Source organism: Psittacula echo (genome assembly GCF_963264785.1).
Source record: "Psittacula echo genome assembly, chromosome: 3".
NCBI classification, from domain to species: Eukaryota; Metazoa; Chordata; class Aves; order Psittaciformes; family Psittacidae; genus Psittacula; species Psittacula echo.
The window spans coordinates 9,208,387-9,225,913 of record NC_137736.1 but is presented as its reverse complement, the minus strand read 5'-3'; the positions used below and the strand labels follow the sequence as shown (position 1 = coordinate 9,225,913).

Below are 17,527 nucleotides of genomic sequence, written 5' to 3'. Positions count from 1 at the left end.
TTTTCTTTCTGGAAGCCAAAATTCAAGTTTTACTTCAGATACAGAAAAAAAAAAAAAAAAAAAAATCACTCTTCAGAATGTCTCACCAATATTCTCTCCCCTTTCTTTCCTCTCTCCCCTCCTCTAAAACTAATGTAAAATTGTCCACTTTGACACAACGTAGTTTGGAATACCAATTACTGTTATGCAAGAACACCACTTTGAGTATGCTATTGTTTAGATTTCTGCAACATATACATTGTGGCTCATTCGCTTACCCCAAAATGTACAGGACCTGTCACTTTTAGGGGAGTTGACAAACCTAATGCTTGTCATCACGATCAAGTAAGAGTATTAAACTTTCCATAATACTGATGTTTCCATTAAGAAACCTAAATTAAATCAGTCACCTTTCTTATGCCAGGTAAAAATCTGACAATCTTTTCATCGCACACATAAACCCATGTAAGAAGAATAAGGAAAGTCGGATTTTTTTCTTCCACTTCTTTGTATCTAAATCCTTACAATAGATCTGATCCAAACTGTGAGATAGACAGACACACAGTAACAGTGCTGAAAATACGTAAGCATTGTCTGTAACAGCTAACAGCTCCAACTGTTAAGACCCTGAAATGAATGACATTTGAAATAAACTGTACATTGGTAGTATCACAATTAGATAGTCTCCTTTTCTTACTTTTACTAACTATTCATTTAATATATGCTTCCAAACAAATGATTAAGTGGTATTTAGGACTTGTCTGACATACAAAGGCTATCTTGAAGGGATATATTCTATTAGTGATCTACCCTATCGTTCATAGGCATTTCTCTGTTACTGTTCATTTCCAAGGGTGGTGTAACAACCAACAGAAACCAAAACCAGCCTGATTTCTAGGAAAACTTCTTTTTTATACTCCGAATACAAACAAAAGCGTGAAGACCAGTAATCAGACTTTTAAGTGAGGACTTTACTTTCGTTAAACCTCTCTGGTATAGCTCAAATCCCTTACCATTTTTCCTTCTAGGGAGAGAACAATGGTAAAGAAACAGGGAGAAAGCAGAAAAGTCTAATTTCCACTAAAAGTTTTTCCTCTAGGGAGAAACTCCAGCTTGGGAGTTTAGGACACATGCAGATAGAAAAGCTAGGTTTAGCTGTATTTCCAACACCCTGGCTAAAAATGGCTGCTCCTCAAAGTCCACTAACAAAGATTTGCACTGAGCCTCTTTTTACTTTGTAAACAGCAATAACACACTATCTGGTTTGTATTTTCAAATTTCAAATTTCAAGCATTATGAAATTCAGACTAAAAAATCCCAACCCTGGGCAATAGTTTATCATAAAATATTACCCATAATGACCCATAATGGAAGTAATCAGTCCGCCTGGAGCAATGACTTTTTTCTTTCATTTTCTTGAAAGTATATCCACCAAGCAACCACTATCTATAATATTTTTCTCTCACATAATCTGTTTTAAGGCAGTTGACTGAGACAAGTGTTTAAGAGTTGTCTTCTAAATTCCATTCCCCTCAAGTCACTGCACAACAGGCCTACCCAGTTTCAACAAACAGTGTATTCCTTTCTCATCACTTACAGAAGTCATCTCCATGTTGTTCATCTGAGCCTCATGGAAGCCACCATCTGACATCACTTCCTCCTCAGCCTCTTCCTCAGCTGTTGCAACATTTCGGCGTTTAAACAGCTAAAGAGAGAAAGTATTTGAGATATATAGTAAATATTAGGCTGCAATAAAAAAGACAACATATGCTATCACCTGAAAATAAGCTAATACACCGGCTACAAGACTCCTCTTCACAGTAATGAAGAAAGTTTAGTCATGGAGTAAATGAAAACAGCAATGGGCTCCACCTACAAGACACCTATAGCTTCCGGACAATTGTTTTCTTGCTGAGGGCTCAAAGACCTGAAAAACTGCAGTATGTAACAGGTCTTTGTAGAACACATGCAGAAGCCAGAATGAGAGGGCTTTGGAGGATGATCACATAGGATTGAAATTATACTGGGATGAACAGAATTTGGTTGCTACCACTTAGAGAAAGTACCCAGTGTGGGATGTCATGAGTAGAGCTAGAGAGGATATCAACTTCTCCCCTTAATCCAACTGTCCCACTGGAAAGAACATTCGCAATAACAAGATGGCTTTGGGGTGTCACTTGGCCTGTTGAGTTCAGGAGGCAGGGCTGCAGCACTGAACCACGTCAGACATGCACCAGTACAGACAGGCAAGACAGAGATCTGACAACAGACCTGCTGTTGTTACTCTCCTCTCCAGAGAAGTTGGGGAGGAAACAGTAAAAACACACAAAACTGCCCAGTCTACAGCAACACTAGATCAGTGATAGGCATCCTTACAGAATGCTATTCCTTCTAAGCTACTGTATGATGTGCCCACTCGAGCTCAACAAATGTGCTCAAATACAATCTCAAACTAAAATACATACAAACTTCAATCAGCCATGTGCCAAATACATAAAAGAGAAGCAACTATACAAGGTCCAAAATTGCAGAGCTGCAGACTCTGCTTGTGGCTCCACTTCTGCTCCACTGTTAGTCCAGTTAGGACTAAAAAGTTTCCTTAACAGAAGGAAATACTGCCACAAGTTTTATTTAGCCAACCTGTGGTTATCTGCTCCACAGGGTTGAGAGGCAGAAGTAAGACAGAATATGACTCATCATTTTCCTAATTTAGTATTATGTACAAAGACCCATGGCATTCTGTGCAACCAATAGTCTGGAAATACTACCTGCACATACTGAGCAAAATCAACAGGAAGTATTGCAATTCCCTCCCAGAAATCCCCCTGCCTTGCCTTGACAGCATCTGGCATTGACACTGTGAAAACACTATTGAACTGAATACATTAGACCTGACCTACCATTGAAAACACACTATCTTCATTCTAACTCAAAAAACGTCAACACTGATGAAAAGGGTTTCATTATAACTTTATCTGAAATTGAACCAATCCCTTAAAGCTTCCAGTGGACATAACTAAGAAAAAAAAGAACTGTTCAGTGCCACCTGTTTTTATCAGAAGATGCTTTTCATCATGTCTTGTGTCCTGGTTTTGGTTGGGATAGAGTTAATTATCTTCCAAGTATCTGGTGCAGTGATGTGTTTTGGCTTTAGTTGTTGCTAAGTAGCACTTATTCTGGTCAAGGACTTTTCAGACTCTCATGCTCTCATGCCAGTGAGGACGGGCACAAGAAGCTGGGAGGGAGCAGAGACAAGACACCTGATCCAAACTAGCCAAAGCGGTATTCCATACCACAGCACGTCATGCCCAGTATAGAAACTTGGGGGAGTCATCTGGAAGGGGCCAATTGGTGCTCAGGTAGAGGCTGGGTATCAGCAGGTGGTGAGCAACTGCACTGTGCATCACTGGGAGGTCAGGGCTTATTCCTTCCTCTCTCTATTTCCTATTATTATTATACTTTTATTTCAATTATCAAACTGTCCTTATCTCAACCCATGGGGTTTTTACCTTTTTTCTGATTCTCCTCCCCATTCCAATAAGGTGGAAGGAAAGTGGGAGAGAAGGTGTGTAGTACTTAGTTGCCAGCTGAGCTTAAACCATTACATCTTGTTAGTGCTGCTGTTTCCTGATGAGATAGAAACCTGCATAACACCCACCACTGGGCAGTGTGAACAAAGTTGTAAGAACCAGCAAGACATGAGAAGGCAGAGAAGCTTCTTTTCCAAGCATTTTCTTCTTGATCACTTTGCATACAAGATATACTAAATCCACTACTTAAGGTACCAGCCTTATGAGCATAAACATAGCCTGAGCTTTTTTTACTTCATGAACTGAAACTTAAACACAAAAAACTGAGAAGAATCAGGTCAATAACTTATTTCTTCTCTCAAGAAAATCATTACTGCAACTTACAAGGACTTGGTCAGGCCTTCTGCTCCTATTCTAACTGCAATGTTTCCTTCCATTTCACCCCAGCTTCCCACTCTTTGAAGACTAGAGACAGATCTCCAGATTAGAGACAGCACAACTTAGGGGGTGAGGGGAAGAAAAAAACTGCCAAAACCTAAACAAAAACCAAACAAGGCTCCCAAGTCGCCCTCCGTGCAAGCTGTGCAAGGTCAGACAGGTTTGCTCAAATCATCTTTAAGCTGCTCTGGCCAGTCTTACACTTGAGTGAATGAAGAGCACAGTTCTGTAAAGGCTGCAGAAGAGGCAGTGAGGTCTGCAGGTGACTGATTTCAGACTATGTATGAATTTCAGTGGGCAGGAACAACTAACAAGGGGCTTGGGAGAAGCAAAGACCTAGAGACAGTGCAAGACAAGACTGTTTAAGGACTGGTTACAGTTACCCCCAACTGTAGTACAGTACCTGTTCCTCTCTCTTTTGCTTCCGTAGCTGAAGACCCTCTTCCTCCCGCCTGCGACGCATCTCATCAGGATTTAGAGATTTGTTCTTGTAGCTCTTCAGTCGGAAATTCTCTTTTCCTGAGGTCGTCATGGTTCCTTTACAATGCAATTAAAAAAAAGAGAAGTCAGAAAAGAATTCCTATTCAACAATACCGCATTTTATATTCTGTCTCCATCTCAATCTGTTAGCCAAGCACTTCTAGCCACTTCTCTTCTGTATCTCATCACTTATCTTACAGTAACTTGGAAGGTGTAAAGCAAAATTTCACAGAATTGTCACTTTGATGTGCTAGTTCTTCAAATCAGATCAACAAATCTTCATTTTACTCTCCAAGGCTGCAAGGCTTCAGAAAGTGAAATATTTTATTAAGAAGGAACTGAGATCTGTTAGGCAGAGCACGCAACCTGGGCTTAAAAGAAAACAGCACTAATAAATCTTAACATTTCTCCACACAGAAAATTAGCCAAACTAATTGTATAACCCACGTTCACTCAGAAATCAGGGGTCTTAGCTTTTTAGTTTAATTCAGTTTGCAAGTCGGTACAAGGGCCTTTTTTTGCTCTCCAAATCCACACTTTAAGTTAATTTGACACAATCCTGTGTTCCTTCTATCTGGACAACGCCTACAAGAAAAATTAAATTTAGAGTGAAATTTTAGGTGAGGATGGTTTAACCACTGAAAATGCTCACTCCTGCAAAGGCAGTAATACTGTTCTTCCCCTCCTCCACACCTGCAGCCTCTAATCCTGCCACTCACTGCTTATTCAGAGGGGCCTTTTTTCAGGCACTGACTTCCAAGTATTGTCTTATGTAACTCAGCAGATCAGCATTTATAGCTACCCATGATGATTTTCACATGTACAGTGCTGCACTTTGGAGTTACTTAGCATAAAACAGTAGCTGTAGAACTGTGTGGAAAGACTACTCCCCTTAAATCAATGGGCTGTGTATCAGGCCTCAAAGTGCTCCATTCTGCTGGTACTTCTCTCCTTACATTCCCCCTTTAAATCCAAAAAAGACTGGGATTCCCATGCACCTTCGTACAGATACAGAAACTCCAATACACTGCAAATATCTGCAACTCTGTAGTACAAAATTTAGGAAACTATGCTACATGGCTTTTAAAGGTCTTTTTATGAATGCCTTAATGTGTTATATTTAATGTGTCACCTACCTCTAATTCCATAAGCATAGAATAACCAGGTGATAAATGATCACCTGTGCACTTTTTACTTTAAAATGGAGCAACACAAGTGTATACACTCTCATCGGCTTAGGTTTCCTATTTAAAATACATCAAAGGTGTAACTGAGTCTGCAGCTCCTTTTCTTTCAGTTAGCACAAAGAGTTTTAAGAGATTAAAAAAAAGGATACCCAAATGTGTTTCTTATTAGAGCCTCTTTTGAAGTTGCTGCTACCTGACAACCATTTATAAGAATTCCAAATGATCAGAACTAACTTTTACAGAAGACATAAAACATCACTTCAAACATTACTGGATTCTGCCAACTGAGATTTAAAAAACTGGTAATTGACACAAAACTACTGTGTTTAATATCAGTCAGTCACAAATTGCATCGAATGAAAGTGAAACATAAAAACCTGAGCATACAGGAAAGTAATTTAGCCTAATTCTGCTGAAAAGGCTCTTCCTGAAATAGCCTTTTTGTTTTTTTAAATAGAGGTCCTACAAAAAGATAAATCTCTTAAGACCAGAAGTTCCCTACATCATTCTTTAGAGCTTAGGGACCACTTTCTTCCCCTTCTTTTTTTTTTTTATTTTTCTTAGAGTCTGAGCTGACAATGCTTGCGCTTCTTGCAATATGCTTGCCAGTAACATTTTTTTCCATTTTTAGTTTAACTAGAACTGTTTAACTAGAAGTTAGTTTAACTGACTACTACCTGTATATTAAACATGCAAACTATTTGGGGAAGCCTTGAATTTCAACAGTAAAAAGAAGTTCAGGCTAACAAATACTCAAGAGTAAAATATTTCTTTTGTTTCTGAAACATTTTGAAAGAAATGTTTGATATGTCATAGAATCAGAAAAATTAATTCAAACACCAGATAGACAACCATGAGCTCAAAGGACATGCCTAACAAGAAAACAGTTTTGCAGCAATCTGCCCTTAAATATAAATAAACACAGGCACAAACCGCAGCACAGATAAGGCTTTCTGTGAGCCCAACCTCAGGCTTTCTGGGACACTATTAGCAACTATAGAGTCATAGAATGGTTCAGGTTGGAAAGGACCTTAACATCATCTAGTTCCAACCCCCCTGCTATGGTAGGGACTCCTCACCCATCCTAGACCATGTCGCCCAAGGCTCTATCCAACCTGGCCCTGAACACTGCCAGGGATGGAGCGTTCACCACTTCTTTGGTGCCTTACCACTCTCACAGTTAAGAACTTCTTCCTTACATCTACACTGAACAATTCCTGCTTAAGTTTAAACCCATTTTCCCTTGTCCTATCACTACAGTCCCTGATGAAGAGTCCCTCTCCAGCATCTCTGGAGGCCCAATTCTCCGTTTTTGCCTGAGACATGCCTTCTCAAACTCACAAGATTGTATTTGCCATTACTGAGGACTGCAGGACTTCGATAGCTCCTGAGATCATTTGCCACCTTCTGTTTCAATCCTTAAATTTCTTAATTTAGAGAAATCTTTGATGGAGAATATATTCATTTCTTAATACTGAATTTCACCTCATTTCTATTATGTAACCCCTCCATAAGATGTCCCAGTGTTTCTGAACATCAATGACACCATCCAGCTCCACCATCAGAATGTCCTAAGCATGTTCTTCCTCACTGTACCCATTTCCCTCCTCTCCCAACTTTCATATTAGTTTCTCTCAATCAATTTTTCTTCTGACTTTAAGGTAATAATTTTCATTTTCCTCTGAGCTTCATTAGCCCCTCTCCTGTTGTACTTTACATTGTTTCATTTATTGGCAATACAGGCACAGGATTGCTTAAATTTTCTGACTTTACCTTAGCCCCTCTACCTAACGGCCTGACAAGAATTATCTTCTTTTGATTACACCTTTTACAAGCTTCAGGTGCAACTTTTGGCTATGCTCATTTCTGACTTTCAAGACAACTCACTTTGCTGACTAATCCCTTCATCTGAGTAATGTCTACACTTAAAATCCTTTCAAAATAGTGCACTGTGTTTTACTCAGGAGTAAAGCCTTCCTACCAATTCCTACCACTAAATAACTGTGAAGACAGTTTTTTCTATTCAATCCAACTAATAATGAGTTCAATATTTCATAGTATAAATCCCAACACACAGTCAGATACTCATTTTATATATCTGCCTATCTAACCTGTATACCTATTAAAGCCAGTTATTTACTAAAAGCAGCTTTTCTAATATCCTCAATATCTCCTAAAATCAATTCTTCATCATTACTTTTACGTCTCTGATGACTGGTGAAAAATTCAATGACCATATCAAAGAGTTCATCTAGCCCACACCTTTAGACCTACTCAGTGTGAGCATACAACAATGCAATGGTATCTGTTACAGTCATCCAAAGATTGTTTGCTATAAATCTCCTCTTCCTTTTTTCAGGATACAGCCTTTCTCCCCAGACTAAACCACAGAGGCAAAACAGCTTCAAATTGTCTCACCCGCTATCAGCAGCTTTGTTGTGGCTTAACTGAAAATCTTGCAATGGTCACTTCACATTCACATTACATTAAGTAATTGCTTCCTAGCAAATAGCAAAGGCTGGATCTTCTCTCCGCTATCAAAATTAACGCTACTTCTGGTGAAAATCTGTGGTCGTCATGGAAATGTTCTATCCACGTTTACTTTCCTAAACATAGCAGAGTATTTTCCACAATTTTGGATACACCCATCTCAGATAAATTCTCTGGCAACCTAGTGAGTTTTTGTGGTGTATTCTTTGGGGTTGTGTGCAGCACCTCTCAAACCCAAACACTTTCTCCCCCTCAGTTTAGCTGCCATGAAAAAATAATCTGTAGTAAAATTAAGAACACCACCTCTTCCTGAATGCCTGCATTACAATCCCCAATGGTTTTTGCTGATCAAGACAAGTGCCCTACCAAATGCAGATGTGTTCTAAGCACACATTTCTGGGAAAAAGGAAAAGCACTGCATTTCTCCATGCTCATCAAATCAAAGAAATTCAGAGGCACTGCAAAATGCAGTCACTTCCTGCAATGACCTACCTTGTCCCAAGCAATCATCTAGATAGGAACAAAAATGAACTCCCTGCCTTCTTAAATCAGATATCACTCTCACTAGATGTAAAGGCTTTGCCAGAAGGAATGCCATGTGATTAATACTCTTGGATATGCCACATGTCAGAGATATCCAGAAGTAAAAACAAAAGCCTTACAAACCAAGACCTGCATAATGGTATATGTAACTCAGATGACTGAAACGAAGATTACCAAATACACTGCTGACATTAAACACTGTTTTAAACAAACTTTCCTTCTTTGAAATGAAGAGTGGGAACAACAAAAAAAAAAAAACTAAGTATTTCAGAAGTGTAGACCTGTACAAGAAATTCTCCCTTCCAGTGGAAATACATCAAAATAAGATTACTTGAAAATTAAGGCTGATAAGGAAGCTGAAGAGAAATGGTGTGACTGATAGAAAGTCTTCCTGAAGATCCATGATCCGACATACTACCAGTCTACATTTCCTAATAGAGGCAGTTGTTGGAAAGAAAGGACTCACTGGAAGCATACTTGTAAGCTCTACTGTACCGTCAAACTGCTGTCTCCACTTTAGATTGCTGCTAGAGTGACAATGAAAAGGCACTGTCAGCCCTGAAAGGACAACCCACGCTGGAAACAGAACTGCCAAGACAGAATTCCAAGCAGTGAGAGAAGCTGGAATTATTCAAGGGAAGAAATAGTTCAGCTATGCTACAAAATCTTTACTTCCAAGGAAATTTTTGTTTGCTTATTGGCTCTGCCACAGGACTCGAGACCTCTTAGAAAATTAAAGTTGCCTCACAATCATGATTCTTGACATCACTCCAAACACCTACAGCATAGCCTGGGCAAATGTTTGAGCTCTGATTACAGGATGCATCATCTTCTGACAGTCTTAGTGAGAGACTAGGAAAATCTATCCAATTTTTAAAACAATCCTGAAAGCAGCACTTGGTTATCCATTACTCTCATTAACGCACTTCCCTAAAAATCCATCATTTTGACCACAAATGCGTTTGGGTTTTTCCCCCAAGTGTAGACTTCGTAAAGGTCTTCTAATTTGTTTTTTTGGCAATTCTAAAGCAATGTTTCCAGGATGCTAACAAAAGTATATAAATCTTGTGGAAGCAAACTGTCAGCTTTCTTGAAGGTGACAGACAACGACAGGTCTTAATAATAAAGTCACCAACTGAGATTAATGTTATCTCCCTGGAAAAACTCCTAGAACAACATCCTACATTTACCATCATCCTAGAGACATGAAAACACATCCACCAAGTCTCTACACTGCTGACAATGCTTTTGAGGGGAAAAAAGAGAAAGAAAATCAACAGACTGACTTTTACTGTCATCTCCTGTTGTTTGAAAAAATGGCTCAACCCAATAAACATTTTGGTAAGGCTGTATCTGCTCCTTTTCAAAGTTATTTGACAAAGCATGCTGAATTACAGAGGTCTATGATAATACCCATCAATGGAAACACCCACATCACCTCAGGGATAGGAGTGCTAACTTTCTAATTTCAAATGTCTTCAGACTCTTGCAAAGCTCAGGATATCCAGACAAAAGGATATACAGTCTCAACTACAAAAAGCTATCTTTCACCATTCGAAAACCTGAGCTTAACTTCCTCTAGCTGTAAAATGGGATTGGGAAACATGTTTCAAGCCCTACAAAATTAACAGTTACACTATTTGTAAAGACCTGCAAAGTTTTGCTGATGATACATCAAAACCTAGCACTAACAAGGAAACAAAACGACCCCATTGATTTCCTTTTCTGTGGCTTGGGAAGAAAGCTGCAGCAGTAGGCATGAATGCTATTCAGTAGCAGGAACAACACACTTCTGCCTCTGCAGAGCAGCAGGGACCCATACTCTTAGGCCAGCCATCACACAAGAACGATGGAGAAGAAAGAGAACCACCACCTTGTGCTACCTGAAAGGCCGGAAGATTAAAGGGGCTTCAATTTTAGCATAAAAGTCATAGCTAAACATGGATACAATATATAGCCTTGAATCAGGATTCAGACTTTTAGAGACTTTCTGACAAAAACTGGAAGAAGGGGACCTCTTCATGGAATTGGTGCCCATCTCTGTATCTTTCAAACCTACTTTATTTTGCAGACTTCCTAGTCCCATTATGTTTTTCCATGCCCAGAAGTAGGCCTTAATTCACAATTGTTTCTGTTCTAGCACATTTATAAACCTTCGAAATAGCAAAACAAGTACTAATCCCCCTAATCTATAGCAAATTTGGCATGTTCTAGCTGCAGACCACTTAACAAGTTCGACTGATACTTGCTTAAAAAAGGGAGCATCTCAAAACTTAACTAACACAAGGCCTGGAAAGTCATGCAATTTTGTACAATATGGAGCACAAATTAAAATCCCTCAATATTGACTGTTGCTCAAAAGCAAGCAAAAAAAAGAGAAAATAAACTGCATTATCTACACAACATTAAGAGCAACTGATGTCAAGTCTGTATATCTGGTCAATGTGACCTCATCTTCCACAGAAGAATAAAAGGGCTGAAAAGGTGGTTAAAATAAAAATAAACCACCCCCATACCAAAGCTATTTCTGCAAAATGACTAATCTTGAAGAGTCAGTCAAGTATACCCCCAAGTAACATTCAGAAAATCTTCACCAGCACCCTGATCTTCCTATTCTACACTCAAAAACATAAACAAAAAAACCAAACACTATCAGAAACCAAATTACCTGACACTTGGTGGTGTCTCAGAACCCAATCTGACGCACCAGCCTGCACTAGCCGCCAAGTGCACTGACAGCCACACCACTGAGCACATAAGTAAATTTGTTGAAAGTTTAAGGATTACACTTGTTTTAATTCCTCCCCTTTCCCATTTTTTCTTTTGAAGAAGCATCACTGAAGAGATTAGGTAATAGTGCATTTACCAGTTTCAGTGGAAAACAGTTTTACCAAGGAGAGAAGGAGTGTCATAAAAGATTAGTCACAGTATATCCAGCACTTCACCATACGTTTACCATCAGCATGATATTTCCAAGATATCTGGAGTTCCATTTTTTCATAGGACTACTCTGACTTAACAAGGCAGCAGATACAGCTTTCAAAGTTCCAGAAAGCTTTTAACTTGAGCAAGAAGGCAAAAAACCTGACTCTCAAAGCCAGGTCTTAAAAGGAAAGCATCTACTAATTTTTTAACTGAGCCTTTCTGATTTGAGTTGCAAACACAAAATTCCTTTACTGCATTGAAAGTCACTCAGTGCAATAAATCAGTTTAAATGAAAAGACCCTCACCCTAATTTCTATAACCCCACAGTCCAGTTAACCTGAAACCAGAAAGTTCCCACAAGTCACAAAACAAAGCTACTAGTGATGGGGAATTAAAACTTTTCAGCTGCATAGGATTATATTAACATGAGGAAAAAAAAAAAACAACCTCACATTAACGTGCCCATCTATACAAATAATAAGTCTATTTGTGTGTGCTGAACTAAAACGTAATCTTGTCATTTAAAGCAGAGATACATTTTTATTTCTATTAAGATTACAGCACGTCATCTCTGCACTTACAGAACAAGCTGACCCACAACATATTTTCTGTAAGGTCATATCTAAAAAAAACAGAGCATTTGAAAAATAAGAGACATCTCTATCATTTGACAGTCATCATCGGTCAGAAAATAGAAATCATACTAACATTTCTAACATTATAACATGGCCTAAACATTTTTTACAAGGGAACAACAGTGCGCTTTTCAGCATTTCATATCATGAAGGTAAGAAATTCCAGACACTTTAAAACAAATCAGGTTAAGAAATAAGCCAATTATTAATTAAGCTGACTTTGTAGTTTCGAGTCACTTCTGTTTGGGGTTGTGAATATCAGCAGGCACTGAAACCAAACCTACCTCATGAGTCCCCTGATGACAAATTTGCCTTCAACAAATTTACTGTGACTCAGCATTACGCAAGATATGTGTGCAAAAGAACAGTAAGTCAAAATTCTGATTTCATACTAGCTTTGGACATCAGCATCCAGTCAGTCACATAATACTGACATATTAGTCGCATCAAGCCAAAATCCACAGGAACTTTAAAGCTTGATGATGCTCGTTCTTCCTCCCTTATCCCATTTACACCTAGTATCCCTTCTATCATAAAGTCTCAAACCCAACACTCAGCACATTCGCAAAGACACCTCTTTTCCCTTCTGATCATTTCTCAATACAAAAACAGAAGGTAAAACAAGAATATATAGACAGTTAAAGAGCTGATCATGTGGAAGCTATACGAAAGAATTCTGCATCTTTTAAGAGGCAATCTCATCCTGCTTCAGGCAAAAAACACATCACAACAATCTAACACTAATTATAGCATTATTATCTGACTATACTTAAAGGTAAGCTGTGGTTTGTGTGCCATCAAAAGATGGCTTGTTTGCCAAAATGATACCTTCATTTATCAACAGGTGAATTTGCTTTCAAACATAAGCTCAGCACTACATGTGGCTTACAATGCCCTGTTTTGAGATAAATACATTCAGGATGTTTAGCCACAGGATATTTCTAAAAGCAGCATATCTCTTGGGTCTAATCTCAACTTTATACCCAGACTATAAAACAAATAAACTAAATAAAGGTCTGTGTGTGTCACAGTGGTTTGTTTCTCACAGAACACATGAATCCTCTCGCTGAGCCTGGTAAGCTGTCTGAACAACTGAAAAAGAGAAAAAGAATACTTATTCTAGATCATAAGTAAGTTTTCAGCAGCTAATAACTAGCCAAATCTTATGGCACACTCTAATATTCATTATATACATCCAGGAATGTAGTCATATTTCTTTCAATTCTAATGCCTTTAGCTTCTGCCTCCTCACAACACCAAGCATTAATTACGTTTCAAGAAAGTATTTACTTTATCCCAACTTAAAATTTCTTCTGTCACTAAAATCCATTTACTCCTGCCTCACAAGAATGGATCAACAGAAGCAACAATGCAATGTCCAAGTTACCATTACTTCCTACCACTTTTTCCTACCCTCCTACTACCAACATCCTTTTAAAACTAATTCTGATGAAATTTACTGTCTGTCACATGCCTTCAACTACCTCTACTTCTTATCCACAAAATTCATTATTAAGGCTGGAGAACATTTAATGCAGTTAAAGACATTCATGACGTGGTACAATATAACATCCAGTCCTACTGTTCTACAGATTTTATATTTAGCCGAGGTTTTCAACTGAGTGGTTTGTTTAAACTTACCTCTGCTGGTTTTCCAGAGTTCCTCTCCCTTCTTCAAAACAATTTCAAGGTACTGATATTTCTACAGATGGAATTTTATTTTTTCTTCAAAGCAGAAAAAAAAAATTCCTAGCTATCATATCGCTGCCCCTTATGCCTGCAATTTACATCAGCTTTCTATTATATTATTCAAACAAAGACTGTCATTAAGCTTTAGCCTCTTAGCATGAGGCTGTATAATTTTCCTGCCAGTTCAACTTATACTCTTTGTTTTCTGAGAAAAGAGGTGGTCTGGTCTTTCTAACCTGATGTTTGTCCATTACATCATTCCAGAACCTCCTGTTTAGACATTTCAGCCACTCACAACATTTCATCAAGCGAGTAATTCCTTTAATGTCTTTTTTTTTCCTGACTTGTTCATAGCCTATGAGGCTCTGTCACTATTCCCTTTGGCCTTCAGAAGTATTTAAGTGTATCTGTTAAGTTTAGCTATTTGCTGCTACTCTTCTTTTTCCCCTTACGTTTCAAATTTACATTAAAACCCTTGACCCTAATTCACATAACTTTCTTTCCCCCCCTTCTTATTCTGCTATGTATTATGCTTTTGCACATAGGCTTGATTCCCATTTTTCTGGAGGGCACTGTTGTACATCCATTAACCTCTCACCTCTTTCTACAAAGTTACGTTTTCCAACCTAGCAACTTCTTTACAGTTGCCTTTAAAGGTATGGTTTCCTTTTGTATTCTTAAGGATATGAGTTAAGGCCCCCATTTGCTCCCTCCAAGACTTGTAAAACACTTCAGAAGAAAAATTCCATGATCTTGTGGAGAAACAAACAGGAAGAGATTAAAGCAAGCCTGCCAGATACAGGACAATCTAAAAGAAAACATACCATTCTGTTCACTTTAGCTCATTCAACAGAAGGAGGGAAGAGGGGAAAGAAAGAGTATTGTATTGAAACACTGAAGTGGAAATAAGACTATCAAAAAATCTGCTTAAACAAACATTTGCACTTAAAAGTCTCTATAAAGAACCTTTCAGAAACTGCTACAACGTCTGACTGTAATACTTTTCGTTCTTATAAGTGTCCATGCTCAGTGCCGCTGACATGGGCTGTTGCTGCTTTTCCCTTTCTAAATGACTTCTCCAGGAACCAGCACTCAGCTGAATACACAGGACCACATAAGTAAGTTTGCTCTGAAGACAGGACACAGAGAACACACAACAGCAGAAAACAACAAAAAAATATAATCAGATAGCACACTGACAGCAAAAGGCTGTCATCCTGGTACAGTATTAGAAGGAGAGCTGGGATATAAGAAAGACTCTATTTAGAGGCTGGGAGGGGGGTGTCCCAAGCCCCTAGAACAGCCAGGTTTCTTGGAAGTGAAGCATCAGTGCATCTGCTTGCAAGATCATGACAAGGGAACCCATGCTGAGAAAAGCCCGTACTTCTCCCGTCATCTTATGTTACCATGCTTCAAGCTACTCTTCACTTCCCTGAGCCCGTGGGTATATCTAAAGGGTAATTAAAAGGTTCAACCACAGTTCAAGTAGAAACAAACTTGTCTTGAATGAGCTGGTTCACGTGTCAATGCACATGTTGCAGGAAGAACAATTAAAGCAAAGACAGATACACCAAAGATTAGCCTGATTCAAATTACAAATTTACAGTGTTCTATTAACTCTTCTAACTATTAACTGCCACAGGTATATTCAAAATGGCTTTAAAATAACTAGTTTATGAGGATAAAATTGCAATCCCAGTTCCGTATAGCTCATCAATATATCCCGACTTTGTTAAATCTTTCATCAACATTAAGCAGTGAGAACAGAAAACACGCCAGCAGACAAAAAAATCCGGAGGTACGGCAGCTTGACTAAAGGATAAAGGAAGCGCTAAACACAACCATTCAGAACCATTTGGGAATTCTGCAGAAACAGCAGCCCGGTACTTCCACAGCCCATGACGTATCTTTTTAGCTTGGAGTTTCAGTTCTCGTGAAACGCCCTCATGAGGCAAAGCTTAAAATCATCGTTACGTGTATCCTTGTACGAGCAGTACAAACCGAAAGATTATGAATGGGATGAGTTTCGGGTGGCTATTAAGGTCTACGGAGACACGACAGCTGGAAATGGCCACCATGGCTACCGAGAAGGCGCAAAAGCCTCATCGCATATTAGTCGATGAGATGACGTTGCGGCGGGGATAACCTCAGGCTATGGGCTGATGTATGCAAGGAGAAGGAACAGCTTCTGTAACATCCACTAAGATCGCTAAGAAAAAAACAACCGTACAGTCTTGGGAGACCCAGGGAAAAGTTTCCCTTCCCCTCCTCCTCGAGGCGAGGCACTGCCGCTCCTCACACCCCGTCCCGCCGGCACGAAGCCCGTCCTTGCGGTACGGAGTTCTCCGACTCCCCACAGCCGCCAAACTGCCGGCTCCTCCAGCCGGAGCGCGGTGCTCCAGCGGAGCACAGCCCGCCACCCCAGCCCCGGGGGGGCTGCCGGGGCACGCCCTGCCGCTCCCCGGAACTCCCCTCCTCTGCTCCCGCATCCCCGGGGCGGGCGGGAGTGGGACCGGGCCGCGACCTCAGCCCATGCGCGCAGCTCCCGATGCACCGGCCCGGCCCGGCCCGGCCCCGCCCGCGCGGCCCCAGCCTGTTGCGCGCGCGCGGCCCGCCAGCTCCCGCAGCCGGCGGCACCCCCGACCCGGGCCTCCTCTCGCGCCCCGCTCACCGCCCAGCTACCGCTCTCCACCGTTATCCACACCCCCTGCCGGCTCACCGCGCAGCCGCCCCGAGGCCGGGGCTCACCCCACCCCCCGTACCTGCTGCCGGCGCGGCCCGGCCCGGCCCGGCGCTGTCTTCTCTCGGGCCCTAGGCGGGCGAGCGCCGCACCCTCCCTGCCCCGCCGGCGCTGGCTGGCGACGGCAGTGCGCACGCGCGCAGCCCGCTGCGTTGCTTCCGGCCCTCACCGCAGCGCCCTCTGGGAGGCAGAGCCCTTCCGGCGGACCCGCAGCAGAGGCGCCCTCCTCAGGACGGCTGCGCCGGCGGGCCCGGGCCCCAGGGATGACTACAGCTCCCGGCATGCCCCGCGCCCCCCGTGCAGCTGCAGACAGGGTGCACTGCTCCTGCCGTGACGCCCGCGGTGCTCCGCGGGGCATGCCGGGAGTTGTATTGCAGCAGGTATCGGGGCTCGGGCAGCGGGTGGACGTGCCGGCTCCTTGCCTGAGGGGCGATGGCGGCCGGACGGTGCCTAACGGAGCTCTGCGGTGGTGGCAGCGGCGTTAGACCGTACCCTGATTCAAGACCGGCAGCGGTTAAAACGGACAGCGACACCCCCTTCTCCAGGGGCGTTTAGAGCCCGGGGTGACCTAAGGAGGTGATACTTCCACTTTAAGTAGTGCTGCCGCTGTCGTGTCACCACAAACCGGATCGCAACAAGCTGCGCGCATTGAAGGGGCGGTGGAGAGCGAAGCCATTTCGCAGTTCCGCAGCTGATTGTAAAGCGCAATGCGGCGGCTTGGTGGGCACACGTACAGCGGGGCTGCAGGGCGTATAGTTAGTACAAAAACCGACAAGAGCCACTGCTCCGCGATGCCTTATGCTGAGGTAGATATATGGTTTAGTCTGTGTGCTAAAACCTCGTTTGCACACTCACAGAGGGGCACAGGGAGATGACGGTTCGGGGACCCGA

The 17,527-nt window shown here is 41.3% G+C and overlaps 1 protein-coding gene across 1 annotated transcript in view; it reads right to left on the bottom strand.

Moving 5' to 3' along the window:
* The window catches only part of KPNA1 (karyopherin subunit alpha 1), a 57,088-nt gene extending 40,279 nt beyond the window's left edge, over positions 1 to 16,809 (bottom strand). The window contains exons 1-3 of the mRNA XM_080612210.1: positions 16,659 to 16,809; positions 4,351 to 4,484; positions 1,577 to 1,684 (exon numbers count right to left, since the gene is read on the bottom strand). Of these exons, the coding sequence (XP_080468336.1) occupies positions 1,577 to 1,684; positions 4,351 to 4,479 (237 nt within the window). The 5' untranslated portion in view covers positions 4,480 to 4,484; positions 16,659 to 16,809. The remainder of the gene's footprint in view (positions 1 to 1,576; positions 1,685 to 4,350; positions 4,485 to 16,658) is intronic.
* Positions 16,810 to 17,527: the final 718 nt, after the last annotated feature.